Genomic DNA, 26,196 nt, shown 5'->3' on the forward strand with positions numbered 1-26,196 from the left:
GGGACGTTGGCAACGTGATGGTACGGTGAACCATGCCCATGGCAGGGCCTCTATCGAGTGTCAGTCATTGGAAATGGAAAGGAAGTTGTTGGAGATGCAAGGGCAGCTACGCGCATTGCAGAAGGATATGGCTACTATAGTAGCATTTGTCGGTTCATTAAAGGAAAGTGAGGGAGCAGATAAGCTGAAGGATGATGGGCTGAGTTTCACTCGGAAGAAGGCTCAACAGAAGGGCAAATACAACAAAGGATGGAACGTTTGGCGCCGGGCTAAATCACAAGAACATTTTGGGGCTTGGCCGTCTGATGTTAAGGCCCATGGTATCGGACCACAGCCTAAGGCCCATTCAGGCGGGTCGTTATCCAGGACCCAATTAAACGGGTCTGGATCCGGGCCAACAGAACTCGCGAAACCGAGTTCTAGCCCGATACATTCCATCGAACTTCACGGGCTCGGGTTCGTGCCGGACAGCATACAGACGGCGCCGATAGAGGTTGAGGGGCTATAGACGGCGCCGACAAAGGTAGTGGGGGTCGCCGGTGTGGTCTTGCCGGAGTCTTGTGCTCAAAATCCCCTGTTAGGAGTAGAAGCTAAGGTTCCTTCGGCTCTGGAGAATCAGAGCTCGCGGATGAGGGAGGCTGGGGTGTCTCTGATTCCAGCGGCAGGGTCGGGGAGACTAGTAGAGGACCTCGAGTTGGCTGAGGTTGAAGAAGACTCGGATGACTTCATGCATTCTGTGGAAGATGAACTTTTCATCACATGTGGTTCGGAGGATTTTTCTATGGGAAGTGAATTTCAGAACCAGAATAATAAGATGGGGAATCCAACCCCATTAAATTATTATTTTCCAGATCAAGCATCAGATTGGGTTATACATAAAGCTAAAGAAATTCAACATGTTGTGGGAGTTGAGTGTGTTGGGTATGAGGAGCAGTTTATAGCCTTGTTAACTGCTATGTAAGCTGGCCATCATCAAGAAAAGAGGGGGAGCACAAAGAAGAGTCGGGAATTAAAAAGATTAATGTAGTCGATGAACTCGAAAGCAAGTTCTAGTAGGAATAAGGCAAATGGGAAGGGGCTGAATGTTCTCCAATGAAGCCTAAGATTTTATCTTCGAATGTCCGGGGTCTAAACGAGGTAGAGAAGCGTCTTTGGATTCGTCGTCTACTTCTTGAATGGAAAGCGGACATAGTATGTTTACAAGAGACAAAGCTGAAGTTGATTAGTAGGAGGATTATTCGGAGTTTGTGGAGTAATATTTATGTGGATTGGGTATATTTGGCCTCTTCAGGGGCTTCGGGAGGAGTAGTGATAATGTGGGATAGACGAGTAGTAGAGAAAGTGGAGGAGTACATAGGGAGATATATGGTAGCTTGTTCTTTTAAAAGTGTATCAGATGATTTTTTGTGGGCATTTGCAGGAGTGTATGGGCCTAACTTAGATGCCAATAGAAGTATATTATGGGATGAACTTGCAGGGGTACAAAGTTGGTGGGACCTCCCTTGGTGTATTGGGGGGGGGTTTCAATGTGGTGCGCTTCCAGAGTGAAAGTCTGGGAAGTAGAAGATTGAGACCAGCAAGCCTGGAGTTCTCAGAGTTTATCTTTGATTTAAACTTGGTAGATCTTCCATTAGCAGGGGGTCCAGCTACTTGGTCAAATAATCAGACGTGGTCCCGCTTGGATCGTTTTCTGATTTCTCCTGAGTTTGAAAGCCATTTTCCGGATGTATGGCAAAAACGTTTGAGTCGTATAACTTCGGATCATTGGCCTATTCTACTGGATTGTGGAGGTGTTCGTAACAGCAGAAGGTATTTTAAGTTTGAAAATATGTGGTTGAAGTCAGAAGGTTTTGTGGAAAGGGTTAAAAGATGGTGGACTTCGTATCAATTTGAAGGTACATCCAGTTTCATTTTTGCAAACAAACTGAAAGCCTTAAAAAGGGATCTAAAGGAGTGGAATAAACAAGCTTTTGGAAATGTGGAGGAGAACAAAAATTCCAAGTTGATGGAAATTCAGTATTTCGAAAGGCTACAAGAAGGGAGGTCACTAAATGAAGAGGAACAAGCACAAAAAGTTTTGTTGGTTGTTGATCTTGAGAGGTTAATCTTACAGGAAGAAATCTCATGGCGCCAAAAATCAAGAGCTCTTTGGTTGAAGGAAGGGGATCGGAGTACGAATTTTTTCCATAGAATTGCAAACTCACATAGAAGAAATAATAACATTGAAGTGGTGAGAATTGAAGGGGTTGAAAATAGAGAAGAAGAGGTTATCCAAGACCATGTGGTTGTTTTCTTTAAAAAGCTTCTCACGGAAGAGGTGGGTTGGAGGCCTACGTTAGATGGTTTGGCTTTTGACACTATTGAACCAGGGGATGTCACCCGATTGGAGAGGGCTTTTGAAGAGGAAGAGGTATTTGAAGTGGTAAGAAAGATGGCAAAAGATAGGGCTCCCGGACCGGATGGTTTCTTTATGGGTTTTTTCCAAGAGTGTTGGGAGCAATGTTTTGAATACCGTACCGGATACCGTACCGGTCAAGGCACTGGAACGAAATATTTCGGTACCGGTACCGTTTCGGGATAGCATTTCGGGATAACGTTTCGGGATAGTCGATCTATAAATAAATTATATATATAAATATATATAAAAATTATATTCTAAAATAATAGTCTATATATAAATAAATTATATATAAATACATATATATATAAATTATAAATAGTCTAGTCTGAATTGAGGGTTAAAAAATAAGTTTGTAGTTTGAAAAAACGAAAAAAAAAAAAAAAAACACAGGCCAAAATATCGGCCGGTACAGGCCGAAATTTAGGTACCGGCCGGTATTTTGGCCGGTACGGAACAGGTATAGTACCTGTACCGGCCGGACGGCCGAAACGAAAAATTTCGGCCGTACCGGCCGGTATGGTACGAAATTTACAACTGTGGTTGGGAGGTGATTAAAGCGGATCTTTTGAAGGTATTTCAAGAGTTTTTCTTGTTAGGAAAGTTTGAGAAAAGTCTTAACACTACTTTTCTTGCACTAATCCCTAAAAAGGTTGGGGCCATTGAGATCACAGATTTTCGGCCTATAAGCTTAGTGAATGATGCTTATAAGATCATTGCCAAAGTGCTTGCAAATCGATTAAGTGGGATATTGGGGAAGAGTTTCCAAACCACAGAATGCTTTTGTTAAGGGTAGACAGATCCTTGATGCGGCTCTTATTGCTAATGAATGCTTCGACAGTAGATTGAAGATGGGCAAAGCAGGGATTATGTGCAAATTAGATATGGAAAAGGCGTACGATCATGTTAATTGGGATATCCTTCTTTATTTACTGGGTAGGTGTGGGTTTGGTGAGAGGTGGAGGTCATGGATCAGATGGTGTATTTCTACGGTACGGTTCTCGGTGTTGATTAATGGTAGCCAGGAGGGTTTCTTCCCAAGCTCTCGTGGCTTGAGACAAGGGGATCCATTATCTCCTTTACTTTTTGTCATTGTTATGGAGGCATTGAGTAGGATAATCTCAGCCTTAGTGACTAATGGTTCCATCAGTGGTTTCCAGATTGGATCACCGAGTAAGGGTATTACAACTGTTTCTCACCTGTTGTTTGCAGATGATACGCTTATCATGTGTGAGGCTAATCATGCTCAGTTGAGGGCGGTGAAGGCATTGTTGCTGTGTTTTGAAGCAGTATCTGGCTTGAAAGTGAATTATGATAAATCCGAGTTGGTACCGATTGGAGAAGTTCAAGATATAAGGGATTTGACGGGCATTCTGGGGTGTAAAATTGCGTCTTTACCTATGACTTACTTGGGATTGCCGTTGGGTATAGCACCGAAGTCTCGTATGGTATGGGATACAGTGATTGAAAAAGTAGATAGAAGATTAGCAGGGTGGAAGAGAATGTATTTGTCGAAAGGGGGTCGGACTACTTTAATCAAAAGTACACTTTCTAACCTTCCCACCTACTTTTTATCCTTATTCCCTGTACCGGCAAGTGTGGCGGGTAGACTTGAGAAGTTACAGAGAGACTTTCTGTGGGGGGGTTTGGGAGATGAGTTTAAATTCCACTTAGTTAAGTGGGAGATTGTATGTCGGCCTATCTCCAATGGCGGTTTGGGTGTCAGAAATTTGAGAGTTTTTAATCGGGCTTTACTAGGCAAATGGTTGTGATTGAAAGCAAATATGGTGATTGAAAGCAAATATGGTGATCTAGGGGAGGGGTGGTGTACCAGAGAAGTTAGAGGAACAACGGGTAAGGGGTTATGGAAATACATTAGAAGAGGATGGGAGGTTTTCCAGCGATACACTAGATTGCACTTGGGGACAGGTGTCAAGATCAGATTTTGGAAGGATGCATGGTGTAGTACCAGTGTTTTACTAGATCTGTTTCTGTCTCTTTTCATGATTGCAAGTAACAAAGATGCCATAGTGGCGGAGGTTATGGAAGTCTCAGTCTCAGGTAGAAACATTCACTGGAACATCAATTTCAACCGGGCGGCACAGGATTGGGAGATGAAAAGTTTTGTAGAATTTTATAGCCTCTTATATTCTGTTCGACCGAACATTCAGCAGGAAAATGAGTTGTGGTGGCATCCTGCAGGGAAAGGGGTATTCTCAGCTCGCTCTTTCTATAAGGTTCTCACACAAGAGCCAGAGATACAGTTTCCTTGGAGAAAGCTTTGGCGTCATAAGGCTCCTCCCAAAGCCTCTTTCTTTGTGTGGACAGCGTCTTTGGGTAAGATCCTCACTACGGATAATCTAAGAAAGAGGAGGATAATTATTGCAGATTGGTGTTGTATGTGTAAAAGCTGGGGTGAGTCGGTAAATCATTTACTTTTACACTGTGAGATAGCTAAGGCTATTTGGGACGCGGTGTTTAAAAGGATGGATATGGCGTGGGTGATGCCGGAAACAGTTTTGGATGTATTGGCTTGCTGGAATTCTATCCGTGGGGTGAGACAGATTAAAGCAGTGTGGAAGATGATCCCTATCTGTATTATGTGGTGTCTATGGCAGGAACGAAATGAGAGGACTTTTGAAGACACAGAGATCTGTGGAGGAGCTAATATTGTTATTTTTTAGAACTCTTTGTACTTGGGCCATTGCTGTAGACTTAAATGGCATGGACCTTCATGAATTCCTAGTTTCTAACATGCCTACATAAACAGGGCATTTTCTTTGTATCGTGTTACTTTAGTAATTTAATAAAGTCTTATTTTACTTATCAAAAAAAAATATTTTCTGGAACTATTTTTTATATAATGAGAAGGAAGCACACCTCAAAGGGGTATTCGGCCAAATCTGACAAGTATAAAAGGAAGTCCAGTTGACATGATCATATGCCTTCTCGATATCCATTTTACATAAAGCCCCAACTTTCAAGGTCTAAGCCTTCCAGGCATTCAGTAATAATAAAGAATGAAGACTAACATTTGCCTACCTCTAACAAAGGCATCTGTGGCTTCAGGATGATCTTTTCAACCACCACATACAACCTATCAACAAGAACTTTAGGGTTGATCTTATAGACCCTACTCACTAAACTTCTGGTCCTATAATCTTTAATATCCGCTGCCTCTCATTTTTCGGTACAATAGCGTTGAAAGTAGCATTTAGGCTTTTTTTCAAATTTACTGTTCATTTCATGAATCCATCCCATAATATCTTCTCTTACCGTTCATTTCAATAATCCATCCCATAATATCTTCTCTGACCACATCCTAGCATACTTGTAAAAAAGCAATCGAGAAATCTTCGGTCTAGGAGCCTTATCACTGTTCATAGCACCACGAATGCCAGCATATGTTATACGCATATCAGTGGGAGAGGTATAACTAGAATAGATGTCTAGCTTTGAAACAATGACACAATTAATAATAAAAACTTTAGAAGTATAAATTGTCGTTTACTTTAGTAGATGTGGCCTTTTTTAATGAGAATATTATACTTTTATGAAAATAGTTGATGATTATATAGGAATTTGAATTAGGAATCCTGGGCTAGGCCTATCTTTATATCAATAAAATAACTTATTACTTATAAAAAAAAATCGAATTAGGAATTTCCATGGTTTAAAAGTAGACATATATTGGGATGTTGTAAAGAGTAAAAGATATTTAAATTGAGACAATGGAATACTATTTTTCTCAATATATTTTCTTTTCCATTTTTATTATATTGTCTGTAACATGACTTCAGGTAGACTTAAAATCTTATACAAAGGATTTTTCTTTCCTGTATGTTAAATATCTTTGTTGAAATGTTAAGAAATTCTTATATTTAAGAGAGTGGTTTTGCTGTGCCCTTTATTGTTATTCAATTCAGTTGTCATTTATATTGCTTGAATGCCAGATGCTGTTGCCTTCTGTTTACACCACCTAGTTACACTTCTTTTGCCTCCTGTTTGTGTAATGCATTTTACATCTGTGAACTCGTGTTAGTACTATGTTTTATCCTTATTTGGCGGGGATTCTAACATATTGCATCCACAGGCACATATTCGGACCTTGGGAGGGAGAGTTGCAGAAACTATTTTGAGTGTAAGATTTTTCATCTTCCAGTATGGCATTGTCTATAAGCTGCACGTGCAAGGAAACAATACTTCATTGACGGTAATGCATTCATAAGTTGATGCACTTCTCCTAGTTTCGCGAATTAAATATAATTGTGAGATGCTGTAGTACCCTGAATTGTGTGATTGTGTATTGCAAGGTAGTGAATTCCAAGGAAGAAGTTCATGGCCCATTATAATGATTCGATGGGGCTCCATTTGTAACATTGACTAGTCCTTTTGGCCTAGATTTGGTTTAAGCCTTCCTTGGATCATTACAAATGATATCAAAGGCAATTCTAATTAGAAGTGTGAGACTTGAGCCATGCCATCTATGATTGGACTTGGCTTGACGAGGACGTCGGTGATTTAAGGGGGAGATTGTAATATTCCAGGTTTTGTGATCTTGTATGGCAAGGTGGTGAATGGGATCTCACATTCTTTAGGAGAAGTTTGAGTCTTTTAAGACATGGGCTGCGTCTGATGATCAAGTGTACATTAGGTGGCAACTTTTATCGTTCTCCTGTTGTTTTTCATTTTAACTTGTAGGTGCCATTTGTTTTGCTTTGTTCTCTGGTTTCTGTTCACAAGGTCTAGGTCTTGGCTACAGTTGTTAGTGGTGAATGGGATCTCACAATCTTTAGGAGAAGCTCAAGTCTTTTAAGAGATGGGCTGCGTCTGATGATTAAGTGTACATTAGGTGGCAACTTTTATCATTCTCCTGTTGTTTTTCATTTTAACTTGTAGGTGCCATTTGTTTTGCTTTGTTCTCTTTGGTTTTTGTTTACAAGGTCTAGGTCTTGGCTACAAGTTCTTCTTCGGTTTTTGTTTTCAAGTTCTAGGTCTTGGCTACAGTTCTTAGGTTGCAATTGAGTTGATAAATCATCACATTGCATTGGCCAACCAAACTACTATTGGCTACTTTGTGAGAGGAACCTTATTTTACTAGTGTTTATTACCACAATTTTACCGTGTTTATATGACAATATCTGTGTTTATCTGCAGGTGTATGGCCTGTCATGGATCGTGCTACTTGTGCTTATTATTCTTTTCAAGGTGTGGAATATATTTTGTAATGCACTTGCTAGATTGTCAACTTTCAAATGCTTGTTATTTGGTTTGTGATTTACTATTAAAAAAAATGTTATTTGGTTTGTGATTTGAATCCTTCATTTCATGCCTGGGTTCGTAGGTTTTCACATTCAGCCAGAAAATCTCAGTCAATTTCCAGCTTTTGTTGCGCTTCATCCAAGGCCTCTCCTTTTTGGTGGCACTTGCTGGTTTAGCCGTTGCAGTTTTTTTAACGGATTTGTCAGTTGCTGACATATTTGCTTGCATCTTGGCATTTGTACCAACTGGATGGGGAATGCTTTCTGTAAGTTTTCTTCTTCCATAAACTTTCACACTTTCCACTTGCACACGCTGGGAGGTCCATTACTTTGACTAGTCTCTGTGTGCCTTAAATGGGTCTCTTAGACTTTAGATGTTGAGTGAGTTGCCCCAAGTTACAATAAGGGGCGTGCCCAGTAAAACCTATGAATAAACAAGATATAGAGTGGACAAAGTAGGTTTCTGTTTCAATTATGATATATTTTTAAGAACGCATGGTTCTGTGCTAAGACCGTTTATACTAACAGTTGAGGGTGGAAAATGGGGTTTATGCCTACAGAAACAGTTGAGGATGTTTCCCCAGACAATTTAGTATGGAGCAAAAGGTTAAACCCATGGGTTAGGTCAATCCTCCTTCGCTAGTATTAATAGGCATCATAGGGGAAAGAAGCACTACACCTCGGAATCAACATAATGAAAAGTTTGTTCTAAAACTATACCTTTTCTTTGTCACAATTGGGGGACTAATTAGAATGGTTGGTAAAACAAACGTCCATCTTGGTTATAATGTAAATGTTGATGAAGACAGAAATTGTTAAAATTATCATTTGCTCTTGTACTAATGTACTTGATCTTGTGACACTTTCTTTTACTCAAAATATCAAGAGAAATTGGAACTAAGAAAACATTCTAATTTGACAATGTTCATATGAACCGGCAACGAGACATATAAATGCAATATAGAGGTCATCTAAGACCACGAGAATATTAATTAATAAATACTTCTTGAGTGGTGTAATACTAAGAAGTTAACACGACGTGTAACTTGGAACACAACCAAAAAATATCAGCAACAATAGGCTCATGTAATGCATTTCTTATATTGCTTAATTTTAGCACTTATAAATGCACCTTCTCTGTTAGACCTTTTAGCATGGAATTTTACTGTGATTTGTAGATTGCTGGAGCTTGGAAACCTTATGTGAAAAGGCTAGGATTGTGGAAATCAGTCCGGTCTCTCGCACGATTATATGATGCCGGGATGGGGATGCTCATTTTCATTCCTGTTGCATTCTTTTCGTGGTTCCCCTTCGTATCAACTTTCCAAACCCGCCTCATGTTTAACCAGGCATTCAGCCGAGGGTTGGAAATATCTCTGATCCTTGCCGGAAACAACCCCAATACTGGGATATGATGACTAAATTGTGAAAGAGAGACATTTCATCTCAACGTTGCTTGGGAACTTCAAAGGCTGTCTTAAATTTCATGATGTAACAGACCCCAGTATGCTTGTATTCCAGCTTAGATGCATTGTGAATAGCTGTGTTTTGTCAATGTTAATATATGTCAGATCATTTTGGTCATATAAGATCTCGCTTTTCTATCCTTTTTTTTTTTTTTTTTTTTTTTTTAATATTACCCCCCATTTTCTTGTATTCTCTCATTCGTTTTCCTTCAAGATGATGTTTTCTTACAAAACCAGACGGAAGGTTTAATATAGAAATTTAGAAATAAAATACTTTAGGTTTAAATTAGGACTAAATAACGTATTTAAATTTGGAAGGATGCAACATGATACACAAATAGAAGCTGCACCCAAATACGAGTCACTATAAGAATTCTTCTCTTAATTGCTTTCCGTTTCTGGAAAGCGATTCTTCCTCAACTGAGGAAGGTAGGATCTCTTTGCTCGCGAGTGTGAGCAGAGTAGTGCGATGGAGGAAATGGAGGATGTGTGGAGGTGGTTGAAATTGAATGACGAGGAGGAGAGTTCGATTGAAGTTCAGCAGGATGTGGTAGGTTTGAAGAGATTGAAGGACTGGATTTCGGATCTCAGGATTGGAAGGGATATTGTCAGATTGATGATGGAAAAAGTGTGGAAGGTAGGAAAACCGTTAGAATTTCATGATATTGGAAGTAATTGCTTTGTTATTACTTTTGTCAATCGAAGAGATAAGTTGAGAGTTCTCGATGGTTGTTTGACAACCATATGTTTGTTCTTAAGGATTTTGATGGTGAGATGCAGCCTAGCAAACTTGATTTCGATCATGCTTGTTTATGGATGCAGATGTTGAATTTACCTCTTAAGTTACATGAATAAGAAAATGGGGGAGGTAATTGGAAGATCATTGGAGGAGGTTATGGAGGTAGATGTATAGGAGGATGGAGTGGCTTGGGGGAGGTGTCTGAGTGTGAAGATGGAGTGTGATTTAAGAAGACCTTTAGCTCAAGGGAGAACTATTGTTGTGGATGAAAGGACTAGCTGGGTGCCATTTCAGTATGAGAAATTGCCTAGGCTGTGCTTTAATTGTGGAATGATTGTTCATGAGAAGGATGGATGCAAGGAAAGGGAAGGAAATTCTAGTCAGTATGGTGTTTGGTTGGGCCTGAATCAAGTAAGCTTACTAGCTCACTTTCTGCTTTGAAAAGAAACTATGAACTTAGGGAGGATGATTGTGAATTGATGGTGGATGGGAAGAGGTTGAGAGGCAGTGAATTTTTGGTCTGTGATGAGGATAGACTAGGGGTGGTGGCTGCTGAGCAGCACCCCTTGGCATTAAGAAAATTTTATGTTGGAACTGTTGAGGGCCTGGCAACCCTCGAACAGTTTAGGACCTAGCCTCATGGTTAAGGAGAAGAGGCCTACACTGGTGTTTGTTTGTGAAACAAAAACTAGATCTTATAAAATTGCAAGACTGCAGAGTAGACTAGATATGGAAGGTTGCATGGTTGTGGATTCTGTTGGAAGGAAATGAGGTCTTGTGTTTTTTTGAAAAAAGGAGAGAGGAGTTAAGGTGATCAATTATTTGAATTGGCATATTAGTGTACATGTTAAAGAAGATAAAAGGGAAATAGATTGGACCTTTACTAGTTTCTATGGCAATCTTGAGACAGGAAGGAGATGTCTCTCTTGGGACTTGTTGAGGAAGTTGAGAGTCAAATTAATTTGTTTAGAGACTTCAATGAAATTTTGTGGCAGGAGGAGAAGATGAGAGGTAAGAGAAGGGCTGAGAGTCAAATTAATTTGTTTAGAGAGGTGCTGGAGGATTGTTGATTAAGGGATCTTCACTATTGTGGGAATAGATTTACCTAGTCAAATAAGCATATTGATCAGTCTTTTACAAAAGAAAGGTTGGATAAGTTCGTGGTGAATGATAAATGGAGGTCTCTATTTAAGGAAATGAGAGCAGAGGCTTTGAGTGGAAGGTGTTCAGATCATTTGCCTATACTGTTATCCATGGATGAAGGTGAGCAAAGTAGGAAGAGAAAATATTTTCCTTTCAAATTTGAAGCTTGTTGGATAAAACAGGAAGAATGTGAAGATGTAATTAGAAGAGGATGGGAGAAGGGGTAGTCTATTGTAGAACCTCTTTAGAGAGTTCAGTCCAAACTTAAGATATGCAGTGGTTCTCTATCTTCATGCTTTAAAGGAAGAGAGATAAGGGGAGAGGGAGGGAGATTGAACATATTTCCTACAAGATTAAGAAAATTCAAGAAAAAAATAAGTTAGGATAATATGGAGGAATTGAAGGCTCTGCAAGAAAATGTGGGTTTGTTATTGGAGTAGGAAGATGTAAACTAGAAGCAGCGTGCAAAGAGGAATTGGTACAACTTGGGAGATAAAAACACTAGATTCTTCCATGAGTGTGCAAATCAGAGGAAAAGAAGGAATAAGATTGTGTCTATTAGGGATGACCAGGAAATTTTAAGGGAAAATGAGGAAACTATTGCTGTTGCTTTCAAATACCATTTTTTTTTTGTGATTTATACTAGTTCCAACCCTTCTATTGAAGCTATCCAGGAGTGTATTGAGGTTGTGGAGTCTAGGGTAACAGATTCTATGAATGATTTTCTAGAAAAAGAGTTTCAAAAGGAGGAGGTAGATGAGGCTTTGAGAATGATGGGGGCTTTGAAGGCCCTAGGACCTGATGGTTATGGGGCATGTTTCTTCCAATCTTTTTGGCATGTGGTAGGGGATGATGTGTGCAAAGTAGTGTTGGGCTTTTGGAATGGTGGTAAGTTGCATGATGCCATCAATCAAACTTTTATAACATTGATTCCTAAAGTAAGTAAGCCAAATAGAGTGAATGAATATAGGCCTATAAGTCTTTGCAATGTTGTTTATAAAATCATTGCAAAGATCCTTGCAAATAGATTGAAGAAGGTGTTGGATGATGTTATTTCAAAATGCCATAGTGCATTTATTCTTGGGAGGTTGATTTCAGATAATGTCATAGTAGCCTATGAGATGTTGCATTCGATGAAGTGTAGGCAAAGAGGTAGAGTGGGAAGCATGGCAGTAAAACTAGACATTTCAAAGACCTATGATAGGGTGGAATTGGTGTATTTGGAGGCTGTCATGAAAAAGTTGGGTTTTGGAGATAGGTGGATTGGTATGATTACAAAATGTATTTCATTAGTCTCATATGTTGTCCTTGCCAATGGAAAGCCAGGTGATTTTATTAATCCAACAAGAGGATTAAGACAAGGAGACCCACTGTCTCCTTAACTTTTTCTGATTTGTGCTGAGGGTTTAAGTGCATTGCTTGAGCAGGCTAAAGGGAGAGGTGAAATAAAAGGAGTTTCAATGGCTTGAGGGGGGATGAAAATTGACTCATCTTCTATTTGCAGATGATTGTTTAATCTTTAGGAAAACTTCTTGGAGAGAGTGGAGGAAAATCAGTGGAATATTGGAGGTGTATGAGAAGGCATTTGGGCAGAGCTTGAATAAGCATAAGACAACTATTATGTTCAGTCCTACAGTTGGTTCTAAGGTGAGAGCAAATATTGTGAAGGATTGTGGGGATAGAGTGCAGAGCAATTAAAATACTTAGGTTTGCCAATCATGGTTGGTAGGTCAAGATATCAATCTTTCAGCTACATCAAAGATCGAGTTTGGAAGAAATTGAGTAATTGGAAAATCCAGTTCTTATCAACCTCAAGAAAATAAGTACTTTTAAAGGTTGTAATCCAAGCTATTCCCATGTATTATATGAGTGTTTTTAAATTGTCTAAGAAGCTGTGTCAGGAGTTAGGAGCACAAATGACTAAGGTTGCGTTTGAATGTTGAGTTGAGCTCAGCTGAGTTCAGTTCTTTATGAATAGTAGTGAGTTGAGAAGGTTGAGTGAGTTTTGTGGGGTCCACTTAAAATGAGTTTATGTGTGTTTGGATGTTAAGATGGGTTTAGATATATTTATAAAAAGTTATAAAATAATTGGGACCCACCACTGTTGACCTGATATTTTTGTTCCCCACGCGCTGTTCACGGAGATTCTATAAAAAAAAAAAAAAAAAATTGTCCCCTGCACAAACCGTGAGAGAGATGATAGCAAAAAGAAAAAAAGAAGAAGGAAAAAACAGCTTTTGTCAGGATCAGATAGAGAGAGTTGACGACAACAAAAAGTAAAACGTAATCGTAAGCGTCAGCTTTTTCAGCCTTCAGTCATGTCCATCTACAGGAAATGAATTCACCGAATTCATGTCGAGATGAGTTAAGGTGTAGTGTTGTAACGGCCCGATCTTTTTTTTAGAAATAAAATTACAGATAAAATTTTTATGAGTTAAAGCAAATTATCAGATGATTTTTTTTTATAAACCTAGAGTTAAATCTCCATTATTATTATTATTTTCCCTCCAAACCCATGAATCCTCTTCATAATACAACTCCTCTCTACCGGATTTTTTTTTTTCTTCTTTGAATTTGAAACACGCACCAAACCTAATCCACCCACAGGCACATGCACATGCATGTCTCTTCCTTTATTTTTATCTAGGGTTTTCTTTAGGTTCTCAAACATATATACATATGCACGTTTCATCACTCACCAAAGAATGCAAGCCGCAATGCCCTCCACCGTGAGTCTTCCAATCATGTATCAATAAAATGCATGCACGGCTCCATCTGTTTCCTCCGCTTGCACGACACTGTGTTTATTTATACACTCACACACTGCCTTTGATTTATCCTAGGGTTTTCAGAACCGAAACCAACCCCACGTTCAGTCTCGCAGCACGGCGACCCCCGGTTCACCACTTAGCGTTCACCCTCCAAACACAACCAACACTCACCGTAGAGCAAACGCGAGACCACCGCACAACTTCAATCACGCAGCAACCATAGCTCTTCCTCTACACCCTCGAAAGCAGCCCAAACTCAGTAGCCACCATCATCATCTTCCGTGGAAAGCGGAAGCTGAAGCTCCTCTGTTTTAGCCCATCGAAACAGAGCATCCTTCCCCAAACCGAGAGCCATGTTCTGCCACTGGTGGGCCACGACGCCACCGTCAGCAGCAACAGATATCGCCGGAGGTCTAGCCTCCACCACCCAGTGACGCCCGACGCCACCACCCGAAGCCCCCATGCACGTTGTGTGGTGTGAAAAATCTCTCTCCGTTCTCTCTCACTCATCCTCTCTCTCGGCGTCGCACTAACCAGCCCAAAGGAACCCAGTTGCGCCGCTTTGGTTCCAGCCGCCGTGCCGTGCAGCTCCTCCCTCGGAAATCAGTCGCGCCCGGAAATTATTGGATTAGCGCTACGAGGTAAGTAGCATGATCATATCCTTACGCGTATGTACAGTGAGCTGTTTGTCTTTTTATAAAAGATATTATGTATGTAGGCCCTTTATTGGAAGCCCATTTTTACGTACCAAAAATATGATAAAATTATAAAGAAGTCTTGATTTTATGTGAAAGACTATTCATGAAATTATTTATGAAATGCATGATTTTATGTGAAAGATTATTCATAAAATTATTTAGGAAATGCATGATTTTATGAGAGAGTTATTTCGTAAAATATTTATGAAAAATCATGATTTTATGCGATGAAACATGTATCATGACGTTTATGAAAGAATGCGATTTCGTTTGAAATCTATGATACGATATGACAAGTATGTATGTGATTTCTTTTGAAATCTATGATATGATATGTATGTGATTTCTTTTGAAATCTATGAAATGTCAAGTATGCAAGTATGATTTGATAAAATATGTAACGGCCTATGTTATGATATGAAAACGGTACATATGTTATGGGCATATTGCATTGCCAGGTCGTGCATGCTGGTAGTGCACCCAGTATTGTCTTCCTTATGTATGGATTCCACAACCCGCGGCCACGGGCGGAATCGAAATCTATTTAGATTCGCTAACCCTAACTCACGAGGGTCAACAGTGGGTAACGGCCTATGACAAGTGAAAGATAAGTTAATGTTTATGTCATGTTATTTATGAATGTATTTATGAATATGCACGCTTTTTAAGAAACCTTATGTTTATTATGTTTACTGTATGATGTGTTGCTTATTGAGTATTCGACTCATTTTAGTTTGTTTTTATGTTTTTTTTAAACCACCCCAGGTGATGACATTTATGAAGACGAGACTGCAGGACAGAACTTGACCCAGGGAGGCGAGACAGAGGCCTAGACAGATTATGTTATGATTATTTTTATGGTTCTAAGTTTCAAATAAATTATTTTGATAAGCACATGAGACTTCCTTATTTTTCATAAGTGCTTCCGCATACCTTATTTTAGATTTTCAGTATTTATTGAAGTTATTATTTTATGGAAATTTTTCGCATCTGGTGCATTGTTAAAAAGAAAAAAAAAAGTTTTAAGTTCAAGTTTAGTAGTAGCACACTGGCTCCTCGAAAATTCTAAAATGTCTTTTCGGGAACGGGGTGTTACAAGTGTTTGGATGGTTGAATGAGTTTAAAAGTGGAGGATACTCAACTCAATTTGGGATTTAAACGAAGCCTAAGCTTTGGTGGAGTTTCAAGCAAAGGGATAATAGAATCTAGTGGAGGAGTTGGACAAAAATGGGAATGCCAAAAGCCGATGGAGGGTTGGGTTTTGGAGAGGTAGATGCTTTTAACAAAGCTCTCCTTACAAAGTAGTGTTGGAGGGTGGTGATGAACCTTCAGTCTATGGCTGTAGTAATTCTTAAGGATAAATACTTTAGAAATTCTGAGATCTTGCAAACTTTTTTAGGGTCTAAACCTTCTGCTATTTGGAGGAGCGTATATGATTCTTTGGATTTACTAAAAGGTGGTCTGATGTGGAGAGTAGGGGATGGTAAGAATATAAAAATTTGGGAAGATAGGTGGATTCCCAAGGCTGTAACTTTTAAAATTCAATCTCCTGTGAACATTTTAAATGCCCGGGCAAGAGTGGAGGAATTGATTGTAGTGAATAGAGGGTGGAATGAAGAGTTAGTGAAGCAAGTGTTCAATGAAGATGAAGCTGTTGTGGTATGTAGACTGCCTGAAAGTATTACTAGGCTCTTTGATAAACAGATATGGGCTCATTCAAAGAATGGTTTGTATGGTGTTAAAACTGCTTATCATGCTAAAATGAAGAAGAGAAGAAGGGTGAGTGGGGAGGCATCAGAAGAAGTTAAGGAGGCTTGGAGGAAATTATGGAGTTTGAACATCTCAGGAGTTGTGAAGGTTTTTGTTTGGAAAGCTATTACCAACTTTCTTCCAACAAAGAGAAATTTGATGAAAATGAAAGTTCTAAAAGAAGCTTTATGCCCAGTTTGCAAGAGGTTTGATGAGTCAACTTGTCATGCTATGTGGAGTTGCAGTGGGGCAAGTGATGTGTGGGCTTCTGAGAGAAGTCCAGTGCTAAAATGGTCCAGTACTGAAAGGGACATATTTGATCTCTGGTCAGAATGGACTTCAAAGCTTGCTCAAGATCAGTTAGAGGTGGTGATTGTGGTGTTGAGAAGAGTGTGGTTGAGAAGAAATGAGGTGGTGTTTGATAATAAGTTTTGAGGGTCCTAATGAGGTTTTTAATATAGCAGCTGAGTTGTTAACAGACTTCTAGCAAGCTCAGACCATGCAGGGAAGTGGCTAGAGATATGGGACTCAATGCAGCAGGATTACTCGAAAGAAACCATTTATTGGGGAGACAGTTAAGGTCAATTGGGATGCAGCTCTGAAGATTAATGAAAATAGAGGTGGGATTGGGGTGGTCATTAGAGATAGTTGTGGTGAAGTCCTAGTTTCACTGTGTTGTCCTAAACAAATTGTTGTAGAACCTGTTTTGGTAGAAATCTATGCTCTTTGGAGAGCTATGAAGTTGTGTGATGAATTAAATTTTAGTATGGTGCAATTGAAGGGGGATGCCTTAACTGTGATTCAAGTAGTTAATAAGGCTGAAGTCTCATGGGAGTGGCATGGCCAACTGATAGAAGAACTGAAATGGATATTGAAGAATAGAAGGCATTGGGAAGTTGTGTATGTGAATAGAATCTGCAATGGTGTTGCACATAGCCTTGCTAAAAGTTCTTTACTTGTAAATGAAGAGAAAGTGTGGATGGAGGATTATCCTCAAGAGATTAAAAAACTTGTAGAAGTAAACTTTGTAATTCTATTGATTCATGAATACAATATTTAGATTTATTTTCAAAAAAGAAATAAAAAAAATTTGGAAGGATGAAATGGTATCGCCTAGGTGGATAGTGATACTTGGATGAGCTCGGGCTAATCATCACCCAAGAAAAAGAAACAAAATGGAATTTAAAAATAAAATAAAATAAGAAATCAGAAATTAGGTACTTTGTTCATGGCAGAATATCTGATAACTATGTTTTATGTCAACGCGATCACCGCAACTTCCATTTCATCCTTTCTTTTGATAAATTACAAAACCGCTCATCACTCTTTTGACGAAGTGACATATGCTGATATCCGGTTAAATCTTGCATTTCCCATTTAAAATTTATTTTCCTTCTGTGAATAGACGGTAATTCTATGTTTTATCGTATTAATTAGTTAGGAGTAATGTTTGTCGTTAGATACAGTTTTTGTGTGTATAAATTAAATGCATTCACTTATTTTTTTTTTTTTTTAAAAAAAAGTAAGATTTACTATTAAAAAGTCGGTTTTCTTATGTGAGTTCTAGATTAGATTTTTTTTTTTGAAAAAAAAAAAAAAGTGTACTGAGTTTGCATAGCATATGATTACACAAATCATTTCCCTCGATTAAATAGGGTTAAGATGCCCATAGCTATTACCTATTTGGACTTGCTTACCAAGAAATTAAATCCTATACATAAACAAGGGAGTGTATCCAACAAAATTAGCTTAAAAATGGTTGCCGCCGGGGCGATAAATAGTCCATTGCGTGGATGCATGTAGAGTGAGGCGGAGGCGGGAGCGGGAGAGGGCCGAGCTCTTTCCGTATGGAAGTGGTAGTAGGCCTGCTATGGTGGAACTAAAAAAAATGTTCCAAAATGTTTTTTGAAACTTTGGTTAGAAATAATTTACAAACTAACACCACTACAAACCTTGTTGCTGTTGATATTTTTATTCTTCAATTACCACATATCATTTCTCAATCCTTATTACAACTATTAAGTCAAAGACTGGATAAAGTGAGATCGATCAAACATTTGAATCAGAGAAATGGAACCAAGAAAAAAAATTTAAAATGGTTTTTAGCATAAACAAGCATAGCTTAGACTATCCACTATTCACTAAACTTTACAATTTATAGTAATGAGTCTTGTAAGTTATAGTTCATGGAACTAATTTCACAATAAATATTTTTTTTTTAATTTTTTATTTAATGAAAAAAGTTTAACGGGGGATCTCCTTTATTCTCAATTTTTTGAAGTATTGTTATGTGATATTATATTAAGTTTAATTAATTTAATAACTCACCATTTTTTATTTATTTTTTGTTTTAATATAATCATAATTAAGAAATGGTTTAAGTGCAAAACCAGTTCTGAATTTTTACCTTTTGAACATTACATTCTTAGATTTTGTGAAACTCTCACTTTATCTGTTCATCTTCAATAAGTTTTCTAATGGGAGATTTGCCACGACATTATTTTATTAAATCAAAAGTTGACATGTGGCATCTATGAGCCATGTTAGTCATCACATTAAAAATTATAAAAATATAAACAAAAAGGTTTCTAAAAATAAAAACTGTTTATTTTTTATTTTTTGAATAAAGCCTTTTATTCTAAAGAATAATGAAAATTAATGAAATTCCAAAATGAAAAGATTAATAAACTAAAAAAAAACTAAATAAGATTATCCCAAAAAATTGAAAAATCTAATTCTTTAAAAAATTAGAAATAGAATAGGATACAAAAAATTAGCAGGGAACTTAATTAATAAAATAAAAAATGACTTAAATAAACTAAATATTAAGAGAAAAATAGATCAAGCACCACGACCTATCTTCGTGGTGACTCAAACGACAATCTCTATTGGTGGCCATCGACAAAGGTTGCTTATGTGGGCGGCTCACACCCAAGCGTGCCACTAAATGGCCAATTTCTAAATGTTTTTTTTTTTAATAATTAATTTTTTGAGTTTTTAAAGTTTTTATTAAAAAGACGTGGAAAATGAAATCTACTAAACCTTTTACAAAGTGGTGAGCACTCAACAACAATTTCTACAATTAATCGAAAAATAAATAAATAAATAAATAAATAAATAACCTTTGTATGAGAGTCTGAGACCATTGAAATTGGGGACAAAAGTATGATTCTTTGAATAGATAAGCGGACATGAAAAATAAACAAAAAAATAAAGGGGCAAGATGCAACTTTTATTAGAACTTCCTGCACAATTTTTTATTTTTTATTTTATTGTAATGAGCAAAACTTCCTGCACACTTCGAAAGGACCAACTAATCCAATCCCATCTACGATCTCAATGACATATGGCAGACACGATAAGGGTAGCCGTCCATTCATATCCATAAATCCGACCGTCCATCCGTTTCTATCTGTGTCTATAAAAGCAGCCCTAGGGGACCTTCCGAGCACCCAGAAAACGGTACCTTTGAAAGGAAACTGAAAGAGATTCGATTCTTCACAGCTTTCCAGATTTCTGGAGAGGGAGAATTAACCCTCTCAATTTCTCTGAAAAGTCAAAATTTATCGGAAAAATTAACAGAGAGGTTCTCGAAAATCTCTTAAGGTCGGAACCTGTGATTGAATAGATTTATAGGGTTTCGATCTTTTCTTGTTCGTTCGTTCGTTTGGTCATTTGTCTGTAAATGCTTAATTTCGGATTCAATTTAACGGGCAAACAAGATTCTCATTCTAACTCTAATATACGATTGTGATCGGATACGTTGAAGAGTCCTAAAATCGTTAGGGTTTGGTTCGATTCAGTTCGTGGGAAAACGATGAACGATCAGTCTCAGATGATGAATCAGCCGCCTCCGCAGATGTTGAACCAGATGATGAGCCAGCCTCCGCCTCCACAGATTCAGATGATGGCCCAGTCCCAGGCTCAGCAGTCTCAGATGATGATGATGAACCAGTCTAAGCAGCAACAGCAGCCTCTGCCGATGATGAACCGGGGATACAACAAAGTGTGGCCAGTACAGGCTTCTTTGGATTATACTAACAAGAAGAAGTTTCAAAGCCCTTCTTCTTTGAAGCCGAATTACGTGGCGGGTTTAAAGCCTGGACGAAGCAATTGGAAAGGCAAGGCGTCTGATAAGCGCAAGGATCCTAGAAGACTGGAAAAACCGATGCCAGTTCCAATGCCGATGCCGATGCCGATGCCTAACACGGCGATGACCGGTCCGAGTAGTAGTGGGGGAGGGTATAAACCCCCGGCTCTTCACGAACTGCAGTCGCAGAATAGATTGAAAGCCCGGAAATTCTACCAGAAGAAGAAGTACAACAATAGGTTTGCGCCTTACGCGCCTAGGAACACGACGTCGTTTATAATCAGGGCAAAGAAGGCTGGTGGCATTGCGGAGCTGGTGTCCCCATGTCCTGTGACGCCTGCTGTGCTCCCGACACCGATATTCTCGCCCTCGAGGGAGGTGTTGGGTGATACGGCGAAAGAGGAGTGGGGTGTTGATGGCTATGGGTCGATGAAAGGGTTGATTCGACTGAGGTCGCCCGGGAATGAGCATGACGAAGAGGAGGAAGACGAGAATGGTGGGTCGAGTGAGAGTGATGTGGAGGAGCACGTGGAAGTGGAGAGGAGGTTGGACCATGATTTGAGTCGATTCGAAATGATATACCCGAACTACAGTGGGGTTGAGTACAATAATGTGTTGGAGAATAGGGTAGATGATCAGGATTCGCATATAGCGCAGTTGGAGGAGGAGAATTTGACGTTGAAGGAGAGGCTTTTCCTGATAGAGAGAGAGCTGGGAGACTTGAGGAGGAGGTTGCAATTTCTCGAGAGACAAAATCAAGTGGTGGTGGATGTGAATGAGGAGGTGGTGGAGAATGGGTCTGAAAACGAAAGCGAGGGTGGGTCGGATGCACCGGCTTCAATGGGTTGCGAGAATAATGCGGACATGATGGAGTATGTATCTGGAAATGGGGCGAAGGGAAGAAATGCTGATGATGACATCGATGGGGCATCGGATAATGAGGCTGTAGGGGCTGTTTGTATGGAAGAGTTTGAAGAAAGGAACGAGCTTGTAGCGAAACAAGTAATTGCAGATGAAAAAATCCCCGAGTGTGAAGAAATTGTGAAGGAAAATGTGATAAAGGATGACGAGACGAGGTCTGATTTTGTAACGGACGATGTCATTGCAGTGAAGAATGAAGAACCAAGGAATGAGTTCGTACCAGATGAAGCAGAAATAGCCAAGGAAAAGGAGTTCAAAGTTGAAAAGGTTACTTATGATTTGGCATCGGACGATGTGATGGCTTCGGTGAACGATGGGACCAGGATGAAAATGGCAAGGAATGAGATTGCGGAGAAGAACGAGTTCACGAATGAGGAACAAGGGAATGTGTGCTCAGAGAAGAGCATTGGCGACGGTGACTAATTTGTCCCGCGTTGATGTAAGTAGCTTCTCTGAACAGATATTTCTCGAGAACATATAACTTGTCTTTGATTTGCGCAACATATGGATATGAGATAAAGTAGACGTAGGATATTAGTTTCCTTGTTTGCAGTTTTGTGTATTGCTGGTCTGATGAGGAGAAGAGAGAGAGAACTGCATTGTTCTCTCATATGCTGCCATCATTCCTCATAATAACATCTTTAGGGTTAAGTTCTACTTAGTTCTTTTCTTCTTTCGTATGGTGCAAAAACCTGTATGTTTATATATTAATACTTTTATTTTTAAAGAACCTGTGAATTTGTATGGTAAATCTGATGACTATTATGTGCTGGTACTTCTGTGTTTTTTCCCTCAATTTCATGTGAGCGTAATTTTTAATATATTTGCTACTTGTTCTACCATAAACACTCATTATATATTGTGTGGGGACTAGTGCTTGAATTGAACTGAGATATACTACTTCTGTTTTAGTCTCTGTGTGGGCTGCTGTTTCTGGTTTGCTGCATTGTGCTTCTTCTTCTTCTCTTTTTTTTTTTTTTTTTTGGTGCAAATACCAATTAAATTGCTGTTTGCTCGCTTTTAAGGAAGATCTCACAATTACTCTGCGAGGAACTCAAGCATGAGTGTGTGTCTATCTTCCATAAATTTGTAACAACCCGTAGATAGAATAAGCCACATCTAAGCCTATGCTTCAAAAGGATCAGTCAAGGTTACAATTGAACTCCTTGAAAACATTATAAAGGGCAAGAACTTCTTCCCAAGTACTTATAAAAAAAAAAGAACTTATTCCCAAGTTCAGGGTGAGATATCAATCTGATGGACTGCCCTCTCATTCATTGCCCTCTGATAAACCGGTGGATTTTGGCAGAGGATGTGGTTGGGTAGTATGCTGGAGTCTGCTAGTTGTTGGGCTTAAAATTCATTAAAGAGGTGCATTAGCCTCTGCAGTTCCTTCTTTTCGAGGGAGTGAAGGACTTGGATTGGATGGATTGGCTGCAGTTGTTTTGGAATTCTCCAAAGTTTTCTTTCTTAACATTTCCTTTTGAACATTGGTGTCTCATTGGAAGTTTAGCTCATTACTGGATTTTGTGAGATATCGAGTTGGTGACCATATTTTTTCTTGCTAATAATATGAGCTCGCTCTGATATACTAGCAGACAGTAGAGTTCAGAGGCCTTCTGCATAGTTTATTATTGATCAGAGCTTATGCACATCATGGTTTATTGAATAATTGAAGTGTGATACCGATAATTCACTCTTTGCTCTGTGTGCGTATCGAACAATTTCTGTTGATCTCTTTAATTGTGTGTTAAATTGTACAGTAACAGTGATGCCACGATGGTTGATGCAACAGACAGACATGGAAAGATAATTAAGTTAGTATTATCTCTTGTATTCTTCATGGGTATTTGGATGCATCACCCCATTTGTTTTTAAAAAATTAATTTTATTATCCAAACAAAGCGGGGAAGTAAGAAAAAATGCACCATGAGGCAAGCAGAGAAGGCCCATGAAAATACACATTATTAAGTGAAATCCTTGCGTTGTCTAGTCAACAGCTTTCTTTTCAATTTCTGAATTGGGATGTATTTACCAGGAGCCCTTTATTAGAAAATTTTCACTGAATTGCTTATGGAATCTCATATCTTTCTTGAGGCTGAGAATTTTGTCCTGGGTCGATCAGAGGTTCAGCTTGTACAAGTCTCTTGCCATCGTGATATTTTCCATCCGAGAGAAGATTGTTGAGTTCTTAATCAGATCCAGAAGTTTAAAATGTCAATTCGGGGAAGGAAGATCAACTAACCAACCAAATTAGAGGGCCTTCTTGAGATGGGGACCAGGCATGGTCAGGAATGTCACAGGGTGCTATCAGCCAGTAACCACTCGCAGACTGCTTGGGCTCCATGTTTCAAGTTCATTATCTCAAGTGATGTGACTTATTGAAAAAGCAAAAAACGAAGAATTTTCTCTCCACTTTCCGTAACTACTTCTGTCTTTCTGTCTCTCATCTCTGAGGAGTGAATTAGAATAAAGAAGACAGTCAATATTGCTTTTCTGGACCACTGGTTTATATATTATTTATTGCTAGGATCCTAGAGCAACATAATACATTTTCTTTAGATCTTTTTATGTTTGGGTCCATGTCTTTATATGCATGCATCATTTGGGTATTTGTTCCTGGTAGGTGGAGCTGTGCTAAGGTAGAAAACTCTTTATGCTAGTGTATAATTGCTGTTAAGCTTAATTTTTACCTATTAATGTGACTGATCAAAAACAAATTTTACCTATAAATATGTACAAGTCCTGTGCAGTGATTCTTGCAAACTGCTGTCCAATAATTTATTCTTTGAATAATCACTATCATATACATCCAGTGGATTGCTGTCTGCAATGCATTTGGTGTAGCACTAAATTTAGCAACACCCGCCCTTCAGCATCGCTCTTATGCCCACAAGGAACTGCTATCATCAATGTTTAGCTGACTATAAAGTGTTGACTAGAGTAATTAGAATTCATTGTTAAAATTGTGGCATGCAGGCAATGACTGGTTATATGAATTGGTCAATCTGAGTTTGAAGTATGAGCTTGTTGCAGGACAAGCATATTTTCACAATAGAGGTGGATCATTGCTTTGAAACCTCGATTCGGAAGTTTCTTGGATCTTTGTTGTTTCTGGCTTATGCAGGTAGTGAGTGGCATGAGGAATAAACTCTCATGGGGATGAGTTCTTAGACAAGGGTGTGGAGGTAGTGTTTCCTTTTCTTTCTCCATTATTTGCTTCGCAAATTAAAGCCCTTTTTGTTTCTATTTTCTGGTCTGTCTGTGCTAATGAACCATCCCATGAATGAAAGGATGGTTGACTCTTGGGTGATTAAATAGGATACTGCCATGGGTATACCACAACTTTGAGATCAATCGATTTAAGGACAGAGTTCTCCTCCAAACCGTCATACGGTGGCATGGAGAAGCAGATTTAAGAAGTGAACTACTTGCTGTCGGGAAGATGAGTTAGGGTTAAGTGCGGCCGTGGGCTGAGGGCCAGGGATTTCGTAATGGGCTGCGAAAGTAATAAGGAGGATGATGGACCTGGAGACGTCGTGGGCCTTGGGTTAGACAGGATGGGTCAACTATGTTATTTACGTGTTTAGTACATGCAGTATTGTAAGGGCCTTGAGTCCATATTATAGTGAGGACTTATTAGTAATTCAATACTTCTAGTATATTAGCAGGCACAGTGTTCACGCCTGAGGTACTTTTGGAATATTATTCTGTTATAGTTTGTGGAGGTGCTTTCCCTCGAAGAAAGTGTGGTTCTCTGTTTCAAAGCAGGAATACAGTTATCCCCATTTCATTACTCATTCTACAGCCATTACTCAGGTATATTTTATTACAAGTGGTATCCCAGAGCCCAGATCCTGCTTTTGTGTTATCAATGGCATAAGGCACCCGTTTGAAGGATCTCTAGGAAGGCTTCACTTCCTTCAAGAGGTCTACCGAATCACTGCTGAGCACTTTTGTTGTGGAGCTCCTTGCTGTACGCAAGCAAGTGGACACTATGATACAACAGTTCACCTCTTTGGCCTCAAATTTGAAAAATGGGAATGCAAATTAGTCAAAAAACAGTGGAGACAAGGGTGGACAGCAGATGATAAATCATTCTGGTGAACTCTTACCAAGAATCGTGAGGCTGGATTTTCCCGTATTTGATGGTGAGGACCCCCATGCTTGGTTGTATAAGGTAAACTAGTTTTTTACCTTCCACAACACATTGCCTGAGCACCGTTTGAGATTAGTCTCATTTCACATGGTTGGTAAGGCTTTGATTTGGTTTCAAGGCCTTGATGAGTCTGGGTTGTTAGGTGAGTGGAAGGAGTTTGTGCATGCTCTACTTATACGTTTTGGCCCTTGTAGTTTGGAGGATCCTATGGAACAGCTCACTAGACTAAGGCAGGAGGGTACGGTGGAGGAATATAAGTTTGCATTTGAACTCATTGCTAATCGCCTTAGGCGCTTGTTTGAAATGGATAAACTAAGTTGTTTTGTCAGTGGACTCAAGGATGACATTCGTTTAACGGTGAAAATGTTTAATCCTACAAATCTAATTACAACCTATCGTCTTGCCCGAATCCAAGAGGAAAGAGTAAGCCTACACAAAAAGTCAAACAAATGCCCTCACTCCTTTCACTATACTAAACCAGCACAAATCAAATACCAACCACCCCAAACCCAACCCACCATAGAACCAAACCATTCCTTCAACAAAGCTGTAGTACCTGTCCAAAAAATCAATCCAAACCAAATGAAAATCAGGAGAGAAAAATGCTTATGTTATCATTGCGATTCGAAATGGCATCCTGGCCATCGTTGTAGTAGCCCAAAGTTGTATTTGATTGAGGAGGTGGTTGAAGACAACGAGGAACCTTTAGAAGATACCGGGCAGTTTCTTGGCCAGTCTGAAAACAAAGAGTTGTGTAAAGGAGAGACGACCTTACAAAAAACCTCTGAAATTTCACTGCAC

General features: G+C 39.1%; 3 protein-coding genes across 5 annotated transcripts in view; all 3 read left to right on the top strand.

Annotated features, from left to right (window-relative positions):
- LOC121239522 (callose synthase 9) overlaps positions 1–9,243 on the top strand; it is an 84,358-nt gene extending 75,115 nt beyond the window's left edge. Inside the window, 4 exon segments of the mRNA XM_041136781.1 lie at positions 6,492–6,611; positions 7,556–7,606; positions 7,743–7,925; positions 8,838–9,243. Of these exon segments, the coding sequence (XP_040992715.1) occupies positions 6,492–6,611; positions 7,556–7,606; positions 7,743–7,925; positions 8,838–9,074 (591 nt within the window). The 3' untranslated portion in view covers positions 9,075–9,243.
- Positions 84–1,028, top strand: LOC121239524. Its single transcript, XM_041136782.1, has 2 exons — positions 84–493; positions 524–1,028. The coding sequence occupies exons 1-2, from the start codon at positions 95–97 to the stop codon at positions 959–961; spliced, it is 837 nt and encodes a 278-aa protein (XP_040992716.1). The 5' UTR covers positions 84–94; the 3' UTR covers positions 962–1,028.
- A 10,422-nt stretch (positions 9,244–19,665) lies between the features above and the next one.
- Positions 19,666–24,002, top strand: LOC121238835. 3 transcript variants are annotated; one of them, XM_041135887.1, is made up of 2 exons: positions 19,666–21,675; positions 23,334–24,002. In XM_041135887.1, exon 1 carries the CDS (start codon positions 20,043–20,045, stop codon positions 21,657–21,659), a length of 1,617 nt encoding a protein of 538 aa, XP_040991821.1. In that variant the 5' UTR covers positions 19,666–20,042; the 3' UTR covers positions 21,660–21,675; positions 23,334–24,002. The 3 variants fall into 3 exon arrangements, with proteins under 3 accessions (XP_040991821.1, XP_040991820.1, XP_040991819.1); XM_041135886.1 differs by having other exon boundaries at positions 23,362–24,002; XM_041135885.1 differs by lacking the exon at positions 23,334–24,002 and adding an exon at positions 22,546–22,855.
- Positions 24,003–26,196: the final 2,194 nt, after the last annotated feature.

The sequence above is a fragment of the Juglans microcarpa x Juglans regia genome, chromosome 7D (genome assembly GCF_004785595.1).
Source record: "Juglans microcarpa x Juglans regia isolate MS1-56 chromosome 7D, Jm3101_v1.0, whole genome shotgun sequence".
NCBI lineage: Eukaryota > Viridiplantae > Streptophyta > Magnoliopsida > Fagales > Juglandaceae > Juglans > Juglans microcarpa x Juglans regia.

Excerpts from the sequence above, each read along its gene's own strand:
- LOC121239524 (XM_041136782.1), top strand. The coding sequence starts at position 95 with ATGCAAGGGCAGCTACGCGCATTGCAGAAGGATATGGCTACTATAGTA. Across the intron at positions 494-523 it reads TACAGACGGCGCCGATAGAG|GTAGTGGGGGTCGCCGGTGT; the intron begins GTTGAGGGGCTA and ends GCGCCGACAAAG.
- LOC121238835 (XM_041135887.1), top strand. The coding sequence starts at position 20,043 with ATGAACGATCAGTCTCAGATGATGAATCAGCCGCCTCCGCAGATGTTG.